General features: G+C 40.6%; 1 protein-coding gene across 2 annotated transcripts in view; it reads right to left on the reverse strand.

Annotated features, from left to right (window-relative positions):
• The window catches only part of mctp2a (multiple C2 domains, transmembrane 2a), a 140,691-nt gene that overhangs the window by 8,486 nt on the left and 111,272 nt on the right, over window positions 1–20,933 (reverse strand). For both annotated transcript variants that reach the window (XM_061925037.2, XM_061925036.2), the window contains 3 exons: window positions 12,711–12,820; window positions 12,519–12,628; window positions 5,395–5,492 (listed from right to left, as the gene is read on the reverse strand). In XM_061925037.2, the coding sequence (XP_061781021.2) occupies window positions 5,395–5,492; window positions 12,519–12,628; window positions 12,711–12,820 (318 nt within the window). The remainder of the gene's footprint in view (window positions 1–5,394; window positions 5,493–12,518; window positions 12,629–12,710; window positions 12,821–20,933) is intronic.

Here is a 20,933-nt window from a genome sequence, read left to right on the forward strand (position 1 = left end):
TCTCCTGGGTATACCGTGTTATTTTTTTCCCCCCAAAGCAGCAATGAAACATACTTGGGATGAATCTTAAGGATGTTTTGATTTTTCTTTTTAAGACTTGGAGCTGTTCTCCTCTGCAGCACAGTAAAACAAGAAAAAAAAGAAAAAAAAGTCTTGTTTCTTTCTGTGGTGTTTCAAAGCTCAGACGTCGCATCCCAACGGGGAGGAAGACGGACAAAGGACTGCGAATCAAAATGCATCCGCCACCTTGTTTTGCCAACTCAAGTCGTCCAAATCTCAAACATGACAGACTCGCGGTGACATCACAGAGGAGCCGGCCTTGGTTTGCAGCGGGAGGACATCAAGGGTGCGGGTGCAGACTCGGGCGAGAGAGTCTCTCCGCATCCGGACTGTCAGGAGTTCCGCGGGGGTGCGCTACAGACCTGGAAGATGAAGGCGGCTGTGTGGCACTTCATTTCCTGCCCGTCAAAGGAGCGCGACTTACGCCAACCTGACAGCACGTTGCAACGTTGCTTACGTGAATCACAAGGCGGCATCCATTAGGCCCTTTTCCACCGCAGGTACTTTTTTTTTCAATTTACCAAAAACTATCCGGGTAGATTTAGTTCCCCATGGAACTATTTTTTAGTACCAGGTAGCGAGGTGCGACTTTCGAAAGGTTCCAAGAACTATAGAGGGGATAGGCTGTGCTGTTGACTGCTAATTGGTTGAACACAGTAAGGGGCGTTCCTAAAAATTTGGATTCTAAGTTTCAGACGCCATTGCGAGATGATTTGTTTATTTAAACTACTGTATTTTCCGGACTTAAGCCGCTACTTTTTTCCTCCGCTTCATACTTGCCAACCTTTAGACCTCCGATTTCGGGAGTGGGGGAGGGGGGGGGGGGGGGGGTAACCTTGTCATGGCTCACTCATCCCTGAAAGTAACACTTCTCCACTCTAGTTAACAGGGCCCCATTGTCTCACGATCAGTGCGTCTCAGACTTGTTGTTGTGTTATGTGCTCTCTCCTCCTCCCAACTATGTTCAGTGGGGGGCGTGGCTGGTGGGTGGGGCGGGGGCGTGGTTGGGGGCGTGGTTAAGAGGAGAGGAGTATATTTACAGCTAGAATTCACCAAGTCAAGTATTTCATATATATATATATATATATATATATAAGAAATACTTTACTTTCAGTGAATTCTAGCTATATATATATATATATATATATATATATATATATATATATATATATATATATATATATATATATATATATATATATATATATATTTATTTTATTTTATATATATATGAAATACTTGACTTGGTGAATTCTAGCTGTAAATATACTCCTCTCCTCTTAACCACGCCCCCAACCACGCCCCCACCCCACCCACCAGCCACGCCCCCCACTGAACATAGTTCTCTTATAGAAATAAGAGAAATACTTGAATTTCAGTGTTCATTTATTTGCACATATACACACACATAACACTCATCTACTCATTGTTGCGTTAAGGGTTGAATTGTCCATCCTTGTTCTATTCTCTGTCACTATTTTTCTAACCATGCTGAACACCCTCTCTGATGATGCATTCTGCTTCGTCTCCTTGTTGTGTGCACAGTTGTGCACTGCGAGAGTGCAGAATGCAGTGTTTTTCAACCTTTTTTGAGCCAAGGCACATTTTTTCTGTTGAAAAAATGCGGAGGCACACCACCAGCAGAAATCATTAAAAAACGAAACTCAGTTGACAGTAAAAAGTTGTTGTCACAATTGTTGGATATGAATTTAAACCATAACCAACCATGCATCAATATAGCTCTTGTCTCATGACATCACACCGTGACTTATTTGGAGTTTTTTGGTGTTTTCCTGTGTGTAATGTTTTAGTTCTTGTCTTGCGCTCCCATTTTAGTGTTTTTTTTCTCTTTTTTTGGTATTTTCCTGTAGCAGTTTCATGTCTTCCTTTGAGCGATATTTCTCACATCTACTTTGTTTTAGCAATCAAGAATATTTCAGTTGTTTTTATCATTCGTTGTGGGGACATTGTTGATCGTCATGTCCTGTTCGGGATGTACCTTGTGGGCGCGGTCTTTGCTCCACAGTAAGTCTTTGCTGTCGTCCAGCATTCTGTTTTTGTTTACTTAGTAGCCAGTTCAGTTTTAGTTTCGTTCTGCATAGCCCTCCCTAAGCTTCAATGCCTTTTCTTAGGGGCACTCACTTTTTGTTTATTTTGGGTTTAAGCATTAGACACCTTTTTACCTGTACACTGCCTCCCGCTGTTTCCGACATCTACAAAGCAATTAGCTGCCTGCTGCCACCTATTTGGGGGCGGCATGGCATAGTGTGTAGAGCAACCGTGCCAGAAACCTGAGGGTTGCAGGTTCGCTCCACGCCTCTTACCATCCAAAAATCGCTGCCGTTGTGTCCTTGGGCGGGACACTTCACCCTTTGCCCCCGGTGCCACTCACACCGGTGAATGATAGGTGGTGGTCGGAGGGGCCGTTGGCGCAAATTGCAGCCACGCTTCCGTCAGTCTACCCCAGGGCAGCTGTGGCTATGAAAGTACACACCACCAGGTGTGAATGAATGATGGGTTCTACATGTAAAGCGACTTTGGGTACTTAGAAAAGCGCAATATAAATCCCAGGTATTATTATTATCATTACCTATTGATATGAAAGAGTATTACATAGTTACTCTGCCGAGCTCTAGACAGCACCGACACTCAACAACAACACATCATTTGCAGACTATAATTACTGGTTTGCAAAAAATATTTTTAACCCAAATAGGTGAAATTAGATAATCTCCCACGGCACACCAGACTGTATCTCACGGCACACCAGTGTGCCGCGGCACAGTGGTTGAAAAACACTGCTCTAATGTACAGTAGATGGCAGTATTGTCCTGTTTAAGAGTGTCACGACATTGCTGTTTACGGCAGACGACTGCTTTACGGTAGACGAAAACGTGACTGCTGTTGTGTGTTGTTACCGCACTGGGAGGACATTAATGAAACTGCCTAACAATAAACCCACATAAGAAACCAAGAACTCGCCCTCGATCATTCTACAGTTATAACGTGATTGGGCAGGCACTCTGTTTATATTGTGGGAAAGTGGACGTGAAAACAGGCTGTTGACACGTCACTCAGGTCCGCATGGAGCTGGAGGGGGCGTGGCCTCCAGCTCCGCCTAAATTTCGGGAGATTTTCGGGAGAAAATTTGTCCCGGGAGGTTTCCGGGAGAAGCGCTGAATTTCGGGAGTCTCCCGGAAAATCCGGGAGGGTTGGCAAGTATGCTCCGCTTTGAACCCTCCGACTATTAAAACTGTGCAGCTAATTAATGGATTTTTGTCCGCTAACGGCCACATTGTTTTGTCTTCAACAAATAGCTCTCATAAAACACAGAAAGAGGAACTGAAATGTTGTTATTGTTTGTGCAATGGCGCCATCGTTTGGGCAAGTTCTCCCACTGCAGGTGCTGCAGGCTGAAGTCCTACAGTATTTTCTATGGCTTAGTACCGAAAGTACAAGTGCTGTTCCGTTTTCTAGTCCTCCATAGCGTTTCAACTCTATTTTATTCAATACTCCAAGCAACGTTTGTAAGTTTTATTATATAACTAAAACAATTCATACTTACTAAACCGTCCCATATTTGATAGTCGTGCTGTCATGCATTTTTGTACATGCTATCGTAATGAAATCAAGCTAGCGTCGTTAGCATTGGCTAATATGCTTACACCTTTACAAGGGTCTGTGTCAGTATTATTAACTTACAATGGCATTATTTTTGTATTGTTTCAGTTTCACAAATTCCTCCGTAAATTCACCAAAATGTCATCGCGGAGTTATTGAGTCGGTTTAGCTGATTGGAGAACTAGCTTCCGCAGCTCGCTAGTCTATGACGATGACTTCTGTTTTGTTTGATCAGCTGTTTGACAGTCACCGTTTGGAAACAATTAAGGTATGTAAATAAACATTTATAAAGTTAAAGTTAAAAAGTTAAAGTACCAATGATTGTCACACACACACTAGGTGTGGCGAGATTATTCTCTGCATTTGACCCATCACCCTTGATCACCCCCTGGGAGGTGAGGGGAGCAGTGGGCAGCAGCGGTGGCCGCGCCCGGGAATCATTTTGGTGATTTAACCCCCAATTCCAACCCTTGATGCTGAGTGCCAAGCAGGGAGGTAATGGGTCCCATTTTTATAGTCTTTGGTATGACTCGGCCGGGGTTTGAACTCACAACCTACCGATCTCAGGGCGGACACTCTAACCACTAGGCCACTGAGTAGGTAAAATCTTTCTATGTAAATAACTCATTTAACAACGTATATATCAATGGCGGCTGTGAAAAATAAAACATTTTTCTTCTCAAATTTAGTGTGTGAGGCTTTTATACCAGTGTGCTCTATAGTCCAGAAAATATGGTAGTGTGCTGTTTAGTGCTATTTAAAAATCTTTACAAACCTAATTTCAATAGGCGAAGCTACAGAAAGTGGACAGACTCTTTTAGATGTATTAACAAAGGAATATACAATTTTAAGCCATTCTTCGAAGTGGTTAAGCGTGCGGTTCACTACTGGGACTCCACAACCTTGTAGTTTGAAGAGGAAAGTGAAATAAAAGACAAGGTAAATCATATCAAATATTCACTATTAACTTTGTTACAGGCTGTAAAAGTAGTCAGTAATACATAATTTGTGTAGTTATTTGTCGAGTGAACCGTGTGCTAATGCTAACAAGCTAAGGCTAAATCCGATGCGTTTCTGCTGTCGCCGTGAGATCAACACTGACATTTATTCTTTATGTATTGTTATTTACAGCTAAAAATGGACAATAAGGACTTGCCTGATCTTAATTAATTCATCATTTAGTGAAGGGACGACTTTCTGACTGTTGGACAAAAGCTGTAAATTCTATGTAAAATCCAGCACACTTTGTTTTTTAATCATATCGTCATTGCTCTGTATTTCATTTAAGTAAAAAAAAATATGACCCAATATAGTCTGTTTATTTGCATGGTTCCATAATACATCATCAGCCTGATCTGTATAAACTACCCTGAACTGTGAAATGTAGTAGAAACCCAAACCGCACAAGTCTACAACAACCTACAGTTCCAGGAACTTAAAGTTCCTGAACCTTTGGTAGAAAAAGGCCTATTGACTACTCGACCGGTTTGCTACTGGAGTGTCGCCGCTTCTCGCCCAGATGGAGCAAACTGGCGAGGCTGCTGTCGACGCATCTCGTCACTGACGATAATTGGGCCGAGGCGCTGGTCCATTAATAATCAAACAAAAGCCGGTGGATACATTTCCAGCACACTTGGGAATTCTAGTACAGCAAATAACACAAACGTCTTGTGGGAATTGCATCCCTATCTGTATGTAAAAACGGGCCCTTACCTTCTGAACATCATAAGGCATCCTCTTGAGGAAATCCAGCAACTCATTATTGTCAATTGCATACGGGTTGCGCAGCTTCTTGGTAAATTTGTTAACGCCTGTGAAAACAGTAACACATTCATAAATAGCTGAACAACAAGCTTCACATCAGTGCATGATACAATGCCCAGAAATATAACATACAGTTATATATACTAAAGATTACATTATTTAATCAGATTAATCACACAATTGCATTTTGATGACTGGTAATCATGATTAAACGCAGTAAATTACTTGCACACATAATTTGAAATAACTTTTAAAAAGTCCCCAATATTTTGACAGAGATACAATGTGTATCATGTACAAACATTTTTTAAATGTATGTAATTTACTTCTTAAAAAAGGTTTTTTAGGTTAATTTTGCAACGTAGCACACCAGTCGTGAGTCTCCTCACTAATCTGACTGTAAAGCAACTTTTTTTTTAATTACTTTATTATTGTAGGACATTTCGACGTTAACTGGCTGTCCAACTTTGCACGAGTGAACACGCTGCAGGACTGCTTGTATCGGAGCGCTTGTATCGGAAATTTTAGACGCAAGCCGATATAATACCATACCGGAATTAATTTTTTTGCTGATATCCGACCAATATATCAATATCGGATCGGGAGACCTGTAATATGCCCTATATAAAGAACTAGAGAAAGAACCTGAGAACATGAATCAAAAAGCTTTTTGCTCAGAAAATGTGTGCCAACCAGATTACCAATATAAAGTACTTACCGTACTCAGCTACTCAATAAAAAGTTGTTAACCTTTGCAATTAGACAATAATGATAAAGAAAACTGTGTTAATAGAGTACCCAACTTTCTGTTTTCAATGTGGCTCACTTCTTTTTACGGCTGCAGTAGTTAACAATAATAAAGAGTTACTTAAAGTAGAACAGTTATGGCAAAATGTTTTGTCAAATTATACCAACATTCAGGGCCGTCACTAGCTTTTAAGGACAGGGGGGGCTTAGCCCCCAGGAGAGCGAACGTAGCACACGAGCACAAAACTTCACAAACGGCTAACAAAGACTTTGAAATTATTCATTGTTATTATTATTTAAAAAATGCACGGGACGAAATGAAATGCTCCCGGGACGATGGCTTTTAACCATTTTTTCTCTTTTTCTTTTTATGTATTTATTCATTTTACATTTTATATTAAATGTCTTGGTTTTTCCTCCCTCTGAAAATCCTATGAAATGTTTAACAAGCCATCCTATAATAATACAACAGCTATTAATGTAACAATACAATAAAACAAATCTATTTAATTATGTTTTTTTCATTATTTTAACATTAGGCTAACGTATATTACTTTATATAGATTCTACAAGAGTGATGTGGGCGTTTTCTATATGAACAAGTCCAAGGACCGCAAGCAAGGTCGCAGAGAAAATGCGGACTGGATTTTGAGTGATGTGGGCATTTTCTATATGAACAAGTGGAATGGATTGGATACCGACACATTAAAGGGGCTCTCTACCTTAAAGTACCAATGATTGTCACACACACACACTAGATGTGGTGAAATTTGTCCTCTGCATTTGACTCATCCCCTTGTTCACCCCCTGGGAGGTGAGGGGAGCAGTGGGCAGCAGCGGTGCCGCGCCCGGGAATAATTTTTGGTGATTTACGCTATGAAGTGAGGGGAAACTGAGTGAATAATGACAGTTTATATGATTATTTATTTAAACTCATATTCGGGCCACTTTATAATGAATATGTCGGCATGTATTTGTAAAAAAAATAAAAAATAAATAAATAAATATATATATATATATATATATATATATATTTATATATATATATATATATAAAACACCAAATTATTTAGGGGGGCTCAAGAATATTTTAGGGGGGCTTGAGCCCCCCTAAAATAGGCCTAACAACGCCAATGCCAACATTTATACCAACATTTTTACCAAATTACATGTTTCACTGGAATAAACTATATTATAGTACAATATATGTAAAAAAATATGTGTTTGGGTCATTTATCACTTATTTCTAGGTTAAAGGGTCATATCAGGATTTTTTTCTGCATTTAAAACACTTCCTTGTGGTCTACATAACATGTAATGGTGGTTCTTTGGTCAAAATGTTGCATAGATTATGTTTTACAGACCATCTTGAGTCATCATCAACTGCATCAATACTTGAACATATTTATAAGCGCAATCTAAACAGTGTATTGATTTCATTTGAAGGACGAGCACCCCTGGGTTCATTTCAATCCAATCATTTTGTTAATCAAGCGTATCTCTGTTTACATGACACGCTGCATACCAACAGTTAACGGAAAATAGAACTCACCAAAGGTCTCGTAATGGGACCATTATGCCCACAGCTTGCAGCGTGCACACAAAGAACCCGAGGACCCGAAATATAGGCACGCAACTTAAAAGGCTTGCCTTGCAACTACGGCGATGGGGGTTAACTGGGGGAGGCAGAGCAGTGTCTCAGTCTGCGTGTTTTTGTTTGATATGATAGGATTTTGCTATTGATCGTGTAGAAGGCTGCGTGGAAGTAGAGAGCGGTTGTGGGCTTACAAGCTGGTGCGGGAGAGAGCCTGTTAAGGGCAACACATCTCCCTGACCGCTGAGAAGGAGACTGACTATTCTGTACAGCCGCACTAGATAATGAGAGGCTAGACCAGGAGCCTGCAGACCGCCCAAGGACATCGTGTGTTACAGCATATACAGCTCTGCCTCTCTCCTTTGTTTTCACACGAACCCCGGGCCTTAGCCTGCGCCGGGCTCCACCATAATCAGCCCACACGGAGCCCAGAACACCTCTGCAGACGACTGATCTCTGCACATGCGCATGCGTGTGAAGTGCGTGGTCGAGAGCTTAAAATGACAACTCTTTGTTAAATGAAGGATGTGAAACAAGCTCGGATTTGTGCAGGTTAGAATGAACAAGGAAGTGGGAGTTAGTTTGACATAGTGTAGTATTTAAAGGGGAACATTATCACCAGACCTATGTAAGCGTCAATATATACCTTGATGTTGCAGAAAAAAGACCATATATTTTTTTAACCGATTTCCGAACTCTAAATGGGTGAATTTTGGCGAATTAAACGCCTTTCTAGTATTCGCTCTGAACGTGACGTCACATCGGGAAGTTTCTCAAACACCGAGTCAAATCAGCTCTGTTATTTTCCGTTTTTTCGACTGTTTTGCGTACGTTGGAGACATTATGCCTCATCGGTGTGTTGTCGGAGGGTGTAACAACACGAACAGGGACGGATTCAAGTTGCACCAGTGGCCCAAAGATGCGAAAGTGGCAAGAAATTGGACGTTTGTTTCGCACACTTTACCGACGAAAGCTATGCTACGACAGAGATGGCAAGAATGTGTGGATATCCTGCGACACTCAAAGCAGATGCATTTCCAACGATAAAGTCAAAGATATCTGCCGCCAGACCCCCACTGAATCTGCCGGAGTGTGTGAGCAATTCAGGGACAAAGGACCTCCGTAGCACGGCAAGCAATGGCGGCAGTTTGTTCCCGCAGACGAGCAAGCTAAACCCCCTGGATGTCTTGGCTCACACCGTCCCTAATGCCACCGAAGATGATCAAGAGAAGAATATCGACCCTAGCTTCCCTGGCCTGCTGACATGAGGGTATGTCTACAGAATATATTAATTGATGAAAACTGGGCTGTCTGCACTCTCAAAGTGCATGTTGTTGCCAAATGTATTTCATATGCTGTAAACCTAGTTCATAGTTGTTAGTTTCCTTTAATGCCAAACAAACACATACCAATCGTTGGTTAGAAGGCGATCGCCAAATTCGTCCTCGCTTTCTCCCGTGTCGCTGGCTGTCATGTCGTTTTCGTCGGTTTCGCTTGCATACGGTTCAAACCGATATGGCTCAATAGCTTCAGTTTCTTCTTCAATTTCGTTTTCGCTCCCTGCCTCCACACTACAACCATCCGTTTCAATACATGCGTAATCTGTTGAATCGCTTAAGCCGCTGAAATCCGAGTCTGAATCCGAGCTAATGTCGCTATAGCTTGCTGTTCTATGCGCCATGTTTGTTTGAGTTGGCTTCACTATGTGACGTCACAGGAAAATGGACGGGTGTATATAACGATGGTTAAAATCAGGCACTTTGAAGCTTTTTTAGGGATATTGCGGGATGGGTAAAATTTTGAAAAAAACTTCGAAAAATAAAATAAGCCACTGGGAACTGATTTTTAATGGTTTTAATTTTAACCCTTCTGAAATTGTGATAATGTTCCCCTTTAATACTATTATATTAAAAATTGTATTTAAAAATTCTGCAATATCCCGGTACCTTCCAGCATAATATAGAGCAGTGGTTGCACTGTGAGTCTCCCCCTTACAGAATATACTATATGTCTTTGGGCTCCCCTACTCTCTAAAATATATCTTAGCCGTTTATGGCATGTGTAATTTTTGTGATTTTTGATCGTTTGTGAAGGCACCAGAGGGACTTCTGTGTATATTTACATGTTACAGGACATCTTCATCAACAACACAGAGGTGGAGATAGTAAGCAGCACCAAGTTCCTGGGGGTGCAGATAACTGACAATATAACCTGGTCCCGACACACCGGAGCTGTTGTAAAAAGAGCTCAGCAGCGCATGGACTTTTTGTGTCGGATGAAAAGAGCACAGCTCCCTCCCCCCATTCTCACCACATTCTACAGAGGCACTATAGAGACCATCTGCATCTCTGTCTGGACTGGGGCCTGCAATGCCTCAGACTGGAAGTCTCTCCAGAGAGTGGTGAGGACGGCGGAAAAGATCATCAGGACTCCTCTTCCTCCTATCCAGGAGATGGCAAAAAGCCGCTGCCTGACCAGGGCTCAGAAAATCTGCAAAGACTCCTCCCACCCCCACCAAGGACTGTTTTCACTGCTTGACTCTAGAAAGAGGTTCCGAAGCAGAACCTCCAGGTTCTGTAACAGCTTCTTCCCTCAGGCCGTAAGACTCTTGAACGCATCATAATTCAATTAAATTATCCCCTCAACTCCCCCCAAAATGGATTAACTCGCTGGAATAAAAAAGACAATACAACATACATCCATAAACGTGGACGCATGTGAAAAACTGCAATATATTTATCTGTACAGTAATCTGATTATTTATTTATATATATTTATCTATTTATATATGCACCTTATTGCTTTTTTATCCTGCACTACCATGAGCTTATGTAACGAAATGTCGTTCTTATCTGTGCTGTAAAGTTCAAATTTGAATGACGATAAAAAGGAAGTCTAAGTCTAAGTCTAAGTTGAGCTTGTCCTTGTTGTTTTAGCTTGTTAATAAAGAGAAAGTTATTTCATCCCCTCCTTGTTATGTTTGTTTGATATACAGCACTGTATAGCACTTTATATTGTGTTCAAAGTATACAAACCTTCACTAAAATAGAAACTTTTGTTGAGGCTGGAACCCATTATTCATAAATACAATGTTTCTTCTAAATAAACTTGCTTCACTATACGAACTTTTCTATTTATGAACCTTGTTCAAAAACTAATTAAGTTTGTAAATGGAGGCTCCATTGTATCTGTAAGTAGACTCGATACAGAAGAGCTAAAAGCAACAACATGGCAGTTGAAGGGGCCTTGGCCTGGAGGAGGGCTTTTGGCGAGTAAATATGACCACCCACAAACTGGCAAATCCTGACGAGACAGTCAGAAAGCGGCTTAAAGATGGTCTGTAAAACATAATATATGCAACATTTTGACCAAAGAACCACCATTACATGTTATGTAGACCACAAGGAAGAAAAAAATCATAATATGACCCGTTTAGGAAACATTTTACACTTAAAGTGTTTACATCGTATAAGGAAGATTCTTGAACCTTAATAATGGATCTGGTATACGCAACCATCTACTATATCTGCATTTATTTATGTGCACTAAAAGTCACTCATGACGTTTTACTTATGTACATTTATTTATCATGATTCAATATGCATGCATATACTTATGTTACCGATTGAACACAGGAAGTGAATACAATTATTAGTATTAGCTGGGAAATAGAGAAAGGGCAGGAATAATTACGCTTTGATTCTTCCTACTCCTTTTTGGACATGTTGAATTTTGTGTGACCACTGTAAACCTCGAATGTAATTAATTAGAATAAGTAGTGCAAACTTAAAAAGTTGTTAAAAAGTTGTACTTACTTAAAAATGTTGAGTGTGAGTAACATTTTCCTTCTTTTTAAGTTTATTAAACTTGTTATTTTTAATTAATATTAATTTTTTTGCAGATTATGTAACGGCTACTTAAAATAATTAACTCACAGTTACTTAAAACTCAGTGGATTAAACATAATGTTGTCTTATTTTGAAAGAACAAATCAATAAATCAAATCAAGAATAAATTAAGAATGAATCAATTGCATTATAGATTTGTATTGTTATTATACTCTGTTTGCATGTATATATAAGTTATTACATGCACGCGCACACACACACACACACACACACACACACACACACACACACACACACACACACACACACACACACACACACACACACACACACACACACACACACACACACACACACATTTGCGTGCGCTTCCTCTTCAGGCAGCAGACACAAGGAGGAACATTTTTGAGTTTGCTTAATTGGTAAGTTTAATTCAATTATAATTTAAAAGTACATTTAACATAAACTCCAAACATTTACGATGTGATATACTCAAATATTTGAGTTTATGATCTCAAAAAATATGTGGCAACCGATTGCCTCACTTTTTTTGAGTTCTGCTTACTTACTCGGGTGTACAGTGTAGATATGAGCTGTATTACTGTGCAATGTTGTTTCCGTGTTCAAAATAAACATACAACTATTGACATGGTAAAACAATTAATACAGCAGAAGCAAAGATTCAAATGTGTGTGTGATGCATGGGCCAAAGAACAACCCCTTACATTTGGCGAGGATCTGGATAAAGGTGTAGATGCAAGTGAAATTATCATCTGTGAGATTTAATAGTTTTTATTTTCATTCATTGTAAAATTGTTAAAAAACAACAACAACTGTAATGGTGCCTAAACCTTTTTGTATGATACTGTAAATGTTCAACTTACCCCATATCAGCACTATATATCGCAGGGGGATGAAATATAAAAGCGTTGTGGCTGCAAACAGTACCAAGCAGGTCAGACAAGACATGAATGGAACAGACCAGTTGAATATGCTGCGAAGGAAAAAAAACAAACATGGTTCAAAGTTACTAGACAAAGCATTTTTAAGTAATAACAATAAATGAATCAATGTACTTCTTTATTCGCTCCCCCATGTTTGCGACCTCTTCCAAAACGTTCTGAACAGTCAAGACCACTTCCTGCACCATGTAGAACTTGTCCATTAAACCCTTTTTATTAGGTTCCTGAAAAAAACAACAAGAAGAAATGTTCTGATTAGTTTAACTGTTGTGGTCATTGTCAAGCAAAAACAATAGTTATTAAATCGCATTCTCGACATTCACATGTGTGTCCCACACAGATATTTGGTAAAAAATAAAATAAAATAAAAAAATAAAATATATACACATATATACAGGTAAAAGCCAGTAAATTAGAATATTTTGGAAAAACTTGATTTATTTCAGTAATTGCATTCAAAAGGTGTAACTTGTACATTATATTTATTCATTGCACACAGACTGATGCATTCAAATGTTTATTTCATTTAATTTTGATGATTTGAAGTGGCAACAAATGAAAATCCAAAATTCCGTGTGTCACAAAATTAGAATATTACTTAAGGCTAATACAAAAAAGGGATTTTTAGAAATGTTGGCCAACTGAAAAGTATGAAAATGAAAAATATGAGCATGTACAATACTCAATACTTGGTTGGAGCTCCTTTTGCCTCAATTACTGCGTTAATGCGGCGTGGCATGGAGTCGATGAGTTTCTGGCACTGCTCAGGTGTTATGAGAGCCCAGGTTGCTCTGATAGTGGCCTTCAACTCTTCTGCGTTTTTGGGTCTGGCATTCTGCATCTTCCTTTTCACAATACCCCACAGATTTTCTATGGGGCTAAGGTCAGGGGAGTTGGCGGGCCAATTTAGAACAGAAATACCATGGTCCGTAAACCAGGCACGGGTAGATTTTGCGCTGTGTGCAGGCGCCAAGTCCTGTTGGAACTTGAAATCTCCATCTCCATAGAGCAGGTCAGCAGCAGGAAGCATGAAGTGCTCTAAAACTTGCTGGTAGACGGCTGCGTTGACCCTGGATCTCAGGAAACAGAGTGGACCGACACCAGCAGATGACATGGCACCCCAAACCATCACCCAACCATGCAAATTTTGCATTTCCTTTGGAAATCGAGGTCCCAGAGTCTGGAGGAAGACAGGAGAGGCACAGGATCCACGTTGCCTGAAGTCTAGTGTAAAGTTTCCACCATCAGTGATGGTTTGGGGTGCCATGTCATCTGCTGGTGTCGGTCCACTCTGTTTCCTGAGATCCAGGGTCAACGCAGCCGTCTACCAGCAAGTTTTAGAGCACTTCATGCTTCCTGCTGCTGACCTGCTCTATGGAGATGGAGATTTCAAGTTCCAACAGGACTTGGCACCTGCACACAGCGCAAAATCTACCCGTGCATGGTTTACGGACCATGGTATTTCTGTTCTAAATTGGCCCGCCAACTCCTCTGACCTTAGCCCCATAGAAAATCTGTGGGGTATTGTGAAAAGGAAGATGCAGAATGCCAGACCCAAAAACGCAGAAGAGTTGAAGGCCACTATCAGAGCAACCTGGGCTCTCATAACACCTGAGCAGTGCCAGAAACTCATCGACTCCATGCCACGCCGCATTAACGCAGTAATTGAGGCAAAAGGAGCTCCAACCAAGTATTGAGTATTGTACATGCTCATTTTTTTCATTTTCATACTTTTCAGTTGGCCAACATTTCTAAAAATCCCTTTTTTGTATTAGCCTTAAGTAATATTCTAATTTTGTGACACACGGAATTTTGGATTTTCATTTGTTGCCACTTCAAATCATCAAAATTAAATGAAATAAACATTTGAATGCATCAGTCTGTGTGCAATGAATAAATATAATGTACAAGTTACACCTTTTGAATGCAATTACTGAAATAAATCAAGTTTTTCAAAATATTCTAATTTACTGGCTTTTACCTGTATATATATATATATATATATATATATATATATATATATATATATATATATATATATATATATATATATATATATACAAAACCAGAGAAGTAGGCACATTGTGTAAATCAAAATACAATGATTTGCAAATCCTTTTCAACCTATATTCAATTGAATAGACTGCAAAGACAAGATATTTAATGTTCGAACTGGAAAATGTTGTTATTTTTTGCAAATTATTAGCTCATTTGGATTTTGGTGCCTGCAACATGTTTCAAAAAAAGCCAGCACAAGTGGCAAAAAAGACTGAGAAAGTTGAGGTTTGCTCATCAAACACTTATTTGGAACATCCCACAGGTGAACAGGATAATTGGGAACAGGTGGGTGCCATGATTGGGTATAAAAGCAGCTTCCATGAAATGCTCAGTCATTCACAAACAAGAATGGGGCGAGGTTCACCAATTTGTGAACAAAAATGTGAGCAAATTCTCGAGCAGTTTAAGAACAACATTTCTCAACGAGCTATTGCAAGGAATTTAGGGACTTCACCATCTACCAGAGGTGGGACCAAGTCATTGTTTTGCAAGTCACAAGTAAGTCTCAAGTCTTTGCCCTCAAGTCTCGAATCAAGTCCCGAGTCAAAACAGGCAAGTCCCGAGTCAAGTCCAAAGTCAAGACTGGAAAGTCCCAAGTCAAGTCCCAAGTCCTGCATTTTGAGTTTCGAGTCCTTTCAAGTCCTTTTAACCACAGACTAATATATTTTCACAGATTGTGTATGCTTTTAAAACGCTGTATTTATTTATTAAAACAAGTACATCTGAAATTGCAGGAAAAAAAATAGTGCTGACATTGCACTTCATACAGAAAGGACGACTTTTGTTCTCCTCCATTTGAAAATGTGGACGTTATCAGCACTACTGTCTGTTTCCATTTAATGCAAGTCATCACAATCAGGTAATACACCAACTTATATTCTTGTCTTCATGAAAGAAAATAATCTATATGTGGTGTGCCGTCAGTGGTGTGCCTAACATAACCAGAAATCATGATCATAATTAAAGATAAAGGTAATATTTGATTTACTTTCCCTAAATATCTAAAAGTATTCATATTCTCTTCATGTCATATTATGCTCCTTCCAGCGCTGTTGTTTTTTAGGTTATAGAGTTTTTATCCAATCAGCATTCAGCTAGCTTATGTTGCCATGTTGTACCAAATCTGCCCAAACCCTTCGGAATCAACAATGCGGGCGTCCGTGCACTTTAAGTGAACGGGCACAAACATTTGACAGACAGTTGCAATAGCCAATCAGATCACGAGTTGTTGTCAGTAAAGCCTTCGAGAAGGCCTAAGGCCGATATATATTATGATGTTATGAGCTAGGTAACACAAGAATTCCATTACCCAGCATGCCACAGTAGTGCAGATCATGCACAGTAGCCCCGTATAGACATGACGGCAGCGGGATGTTTTTGATGAGCACCTTGTGGAGTAAACTTTAAGAAGTCAGCCAACACGCCTCGTCTGCATCTTTTATGATTAGACAAGAAAACACATATATTTGCAAGGCCATTTTCAAGAAGGATATTTAAAGAGAAACTACATCTTGTGAGACCATGTCGGCCAACCCCGGAAGCTCGAATGGGTTCTACAGATTGTGAGTTCAGATATTTTATTTCTTTATTTTTTGCACGTTTAATATGCTTTTTTGCCATTTTAATTTTGACAGTACCACATACGATATGTTTTAACTGCTGATAAGGACTTATTGACTTTTAAATGCGCCAGAAAATAACCCGTTATGTACACTGTTGGTGGTGATTCAATGCCCAGTAGTGCGTAAATGTGTTTCTGTATAGTATTTCTCCAGCAATGGTCATGTGGTGACATAAATTATGGTATTTTGAGAGGTATCACATTCTACAGAGGCACTATAGAGAGCCTGCTGACCAACAGCATCTCTGCCTGCAATGCCTCAGACTGGAAGTCTCTCCAGAGAGTGGTGAGGACGGCGGAAAAGATCATCAGGACTCCTCTTCCTCCTATCCAGGAGATGGCAAAAAGCCGCTGCCTGACCAGGGCTCAGAAAATCTGCATAGACTCCTCCCACCCCAACCAAGGACTGTTTTCACTGCTGGACTCTAGAAAGAGGTTCCGCAGCCTCCGAAGCAGAACCTCCAGGTTCTGTAACAGCTTCTTCCCTCAGGCCGTAAGACTCTTGAACGCATCATAATTAAATTGATCCTATCTTGCCGATTGTATTGTACCCTATGTCCCGGCAAGAAATCTGTGTTCAAAGAACTCTGGCTTATTAGTGATTCCCAGAGCCCAAAAAAAGTCTGCGGGCTATAGAGCGTTTTCTATTCGGGCTCCAGTACTCAGGAATGCCCTCCCGGTAACAGTTAGAGATGCTACCTCAGTAGAAGCATTTAAGTCCCATCTTAAAACTCATTTGTATACTCTAGCCTTTAAATAGACCCCCTTTTTCGACCAGTTGATCTGCCGTTTCTTTTCCTTTCTCCTCTGGTCCCCCTATCCCTTGTGGAGGGGGAGACACACAGGTCCGGTGGCCATGGATGAAGTGCTGGCTGTCTAGAGTCGGGACCCGGGGTGGACCGCTCGCCTGTGTATCGGTTGGGAACATCTCTGCGCTGCTGACCCGTCACCGCTTGGGATGGTTTCCTGCTGACCCCACTATGGACTGGACTCTTACTATTATGTTGGATCCACTATGGACTGTACTCTCACAATATTATGTCAGACCCACTCGACATCCATTGCATTCGGTCTCCCCTAGAGGGGGGGGGGGGGGGGGGGGGGGCTACCCACATATGCGGTCCGGGGGGGGGGGGGGGGGGGGGGGGGTACCCACATATGCGGTCCTCTCCAAGGTTTCTCATAGTCATTCACATCGACGTCCCACTGGGGTGAGTTTTTCCTTGCCCTTATGTGGGCTCTGTACCGAGGATGTCGTTGTGGCTTGTGCAGCCCTTTGAGACACTTGTGATTTAGGGCTATATAAATAAACATTGATTGATTGATTGAAATTATCCCCTCAACTCCTCCCAAAATGGATTAACTCGCTGGAATAAAAAAGACAATATAACATACATCCATAAACGTGGACGCATGTGGAAAAAGTGCAATATATTTATCTGTACAGTAATCTATTTATTTATTTATATATATTTATATATATTTATTTATTTTATATATTATTTATATATTTTTTATTTATTTATATATGCACCTTATTGCTTTTTTATCCTGCACTACCATGAGCTTATGTAACGAAATTCCGTTCTTATCTGTGCTGTAAAGTTCAAATTTTAATGACAATACAAAGGAAGTCTAAGTCTAAGTCTAAGGTAATCTTTGAAGTCAATCAATCAATCAATCAATCAATGTTTACTTATATAGCCCTAAATCACGAGTGTCTCAAAGGGCTGCACAAGCCACAAAGACATCCTCGGCTCAGATCCCACATCAGGGCAAGGAAAAACTCAACCTAGTGGGATGACAATGAGAAACCTTGGAGTCGGACATTACTGAAGGCCTAGGTGGGAAATGCACGGCCTATCACTGGAATCTATATGTGTTAAACATGCTTGTATTATCATTAAACACCTTTAACTTGTTAACAAAAACATATCTTTCATAAATAAATAAATATAAATTATACATATGAATGAGGTAGATCTCTTCGACTTGGTCAATTGAAAAGTAGCACGCCTGCAGAAAAAGTGTGGGAACCCCTGTACTAGGGATGTCCCGATCCGATATTTTGATCGGATCGGCTGCCGATATTTGCCAAAAATTGCGTATCGGCAAGTCATGGGAAAATGCCGATCCAGATCCAGTTTAAAAAAAAACTCCGGTCCGTGTTTTCCAACGCACCGATTTAAATAATACATTCCACTTTTCTGCTGCTCCGTAATTTCCGTTCCGCATTTTCCAGCACACCTTCAACACATCCACAGGTCTGTGAATTCTCACGCAGTTGCTTTTAGCTGCTGGAATTACACGACAGGCTCTTCTCACTCTTTCCTGTGTCTCCCTCTCACAGACAGCAAGTGCACCTTCTTACACACGTCACATACTGTCACGTCATACGTCACATATTGTCACGTCATACGTCACATACGTATACGTCCTCCCCGAGCAGAGAGGTAGCAGCATGGCTAACGTTAGCTGTGATGCTAGCGCAGCCGTGCGAGCAACGCTCCCTCTAAGGTGCTCGCCTGTGCAATTGTTCAAATATTGTGACGTCTGTCGAGACGCTTATCTCCATTCGGTGGCACACGCCCACACCATCAAAATGCAGAGGCAAAAATTTCCACATCAACACCGTATGAAAAAATTTGTGATTTTTTTAGTTGTGATTTCCTTCTCTGCATGAAAGTTTAAAAGTAGCATATATTAATGCAGTATGAAGAAGAATGTTTTAATGTAGACATGCAAGCCTTGAAAGAAAATTTTGAAAATCAAGACTACATTTCCTGCATTTCTACCCTATATTTTAACTTTAGATTTATTCTCATATCAAACTCTTTTGGCTGTCTTTTTGACACTTACATCCAGAGCCCGCCTCCACACCCTGGATTATAAATAATGTAAATAATTCAATGTGATTATCTTGTGTGATGACTGTATTATGATGATAGTATATATCTGATAGTATATATCTGTATCATGAATCAATTTAAGTGGACCCCGACTTAAACAAGTTGAAAAACTTATTCGGGTGTTACCATTTAGTGGTCAATTGTACGGAATATGTACTTCACTGTGCAACCTACTAATAAAAGTCTCAATCAATCAATCAAAACACATAGAATCATCATACTGCTGTGATTATATGCATCAAGTGTTCATTCAAGGCTAAGGCAAAATATCGAGATATATATTGTGTATCGCAATATGGCCTTAAAATATCGCAATATTAAAAAAAGGCCATATCGCCCAATCCTAGTTCAATGATGCCATTTCTGTTTGTCATGTATAATTTTGTCTATTTTGTGTTTATCCTTGAATAAACAGGTCAGTTTCTTGTTACCAACCATTGTGTATTATTCAAACTCCCCTAATTCAGCTGGCTAGTTGTTATCAAGAGTACTAAAACCCTTTTCAACATGATTCTGACAACTAAGTAGGCTAAATAACTTTAAACTTTAATACATGCTCGGATAGGCCAGTATCGGTCAGTATCGGTATCGGTCAGTATCGGTATCGGATCGGAAATGCAAAAACAATATCGGTATCGGATCGGAAGTGCAAAAACCTGGATCGTGACATTCCTACCCTGTACTACTATATGTACGATCCATCCATTGAATGGCCACAATGAGCAAACAACAGACAGACTGAAAATGTGATTGGCAGCAAGATTTTAGCTTTTGTCTGACACGCACACATAAAAGTGCAGCACAGTCAAGACTCAGGATAGAGGAAACGTAGACAATCAGCAATCAGGCTCTAAAGATGAGACATTATAGCAGCCTCCGTAGGTCGCATTCCAGGTTTCTTTTTTTCCACATAAAACTCCCCATCTCTTGTTCAATAAGTTAAGAATGAGAGAAATAATGTTCCCTTGGTCGAGCACCTGCCGCACTCGTATGAGTCGCGTCAGAGGCGTTATTTACGCACTGACATCATAATTGAGTGTGGCAAAGCAATAAGTCAACATGCGCGGGGGGTTGGAAGGTTTGTCTTTGTGATCACTTCAAGGCAAGAAATAACGACCGGCGAGAAGCCTTCCAGAAGGAGAGGAGTACGCGGAGATAACTCGCAGCAACGCACGCTAAAGAGGCCTGAAAAGGCTGAGATCAAAAGGAGGAAATAATGACAGGAATGATGACAGAGAGAGAGGGAAGGAGAAGGAGTGTAAGGATAGATGCGATGCAGGCTGGAAGACGTCTACAGTATATGTTTATGATACAAGACATGAACATTGACAGGGCCCAGGCAGGACAGGACGCTGCTATCAGAGACTCAATGAGGCAACCCATGGGAACACAGTGTCTGGAAGCAGGCAGAGACTCCCCACTGTCAGGTCCGGGCAGGAAGAGAGACATTCCCACACTAACACATCCTCCCCCGCCGGGCTTGGGATCGCAGCTAGACACCGGCGGCTCGGCGCTGTCCAAAAAAGGCAAAAGTATCGCAAATATGCTTTTTTGGAGAAGAGCTTCGCACAGTCTCATCAAGGGGACGGTCAGTGTGTTGTCTTTAAGTCCAGTTTCTACCAAGCTGTGTCGCCTTGTTGACTTTAAGTACAACACTTGTTTCATGATGACTACGAAATTACCCTTATGATGACTTGGTACCCCCTGCTGGCGCAGCTAAAGAGTGGAGCTTGTCAAAGTACGAGTCAA

The sequence above is a fragment of the Nerophis lumbriciformis genome, linkage group LG29, assembly GCF_033978685.3.
Source record: "Nerophis lumbriciformis linkage group LG29, RoL_Nlum_v2.1, whole genome shotgun sequence".
Lineage (NCBI taxonomy): Eukaryota > Metazoa > Chordata > Actinopteri > Syngnathiformes > Syngnathidae > Nerophis > Nerophis lumbriciformis.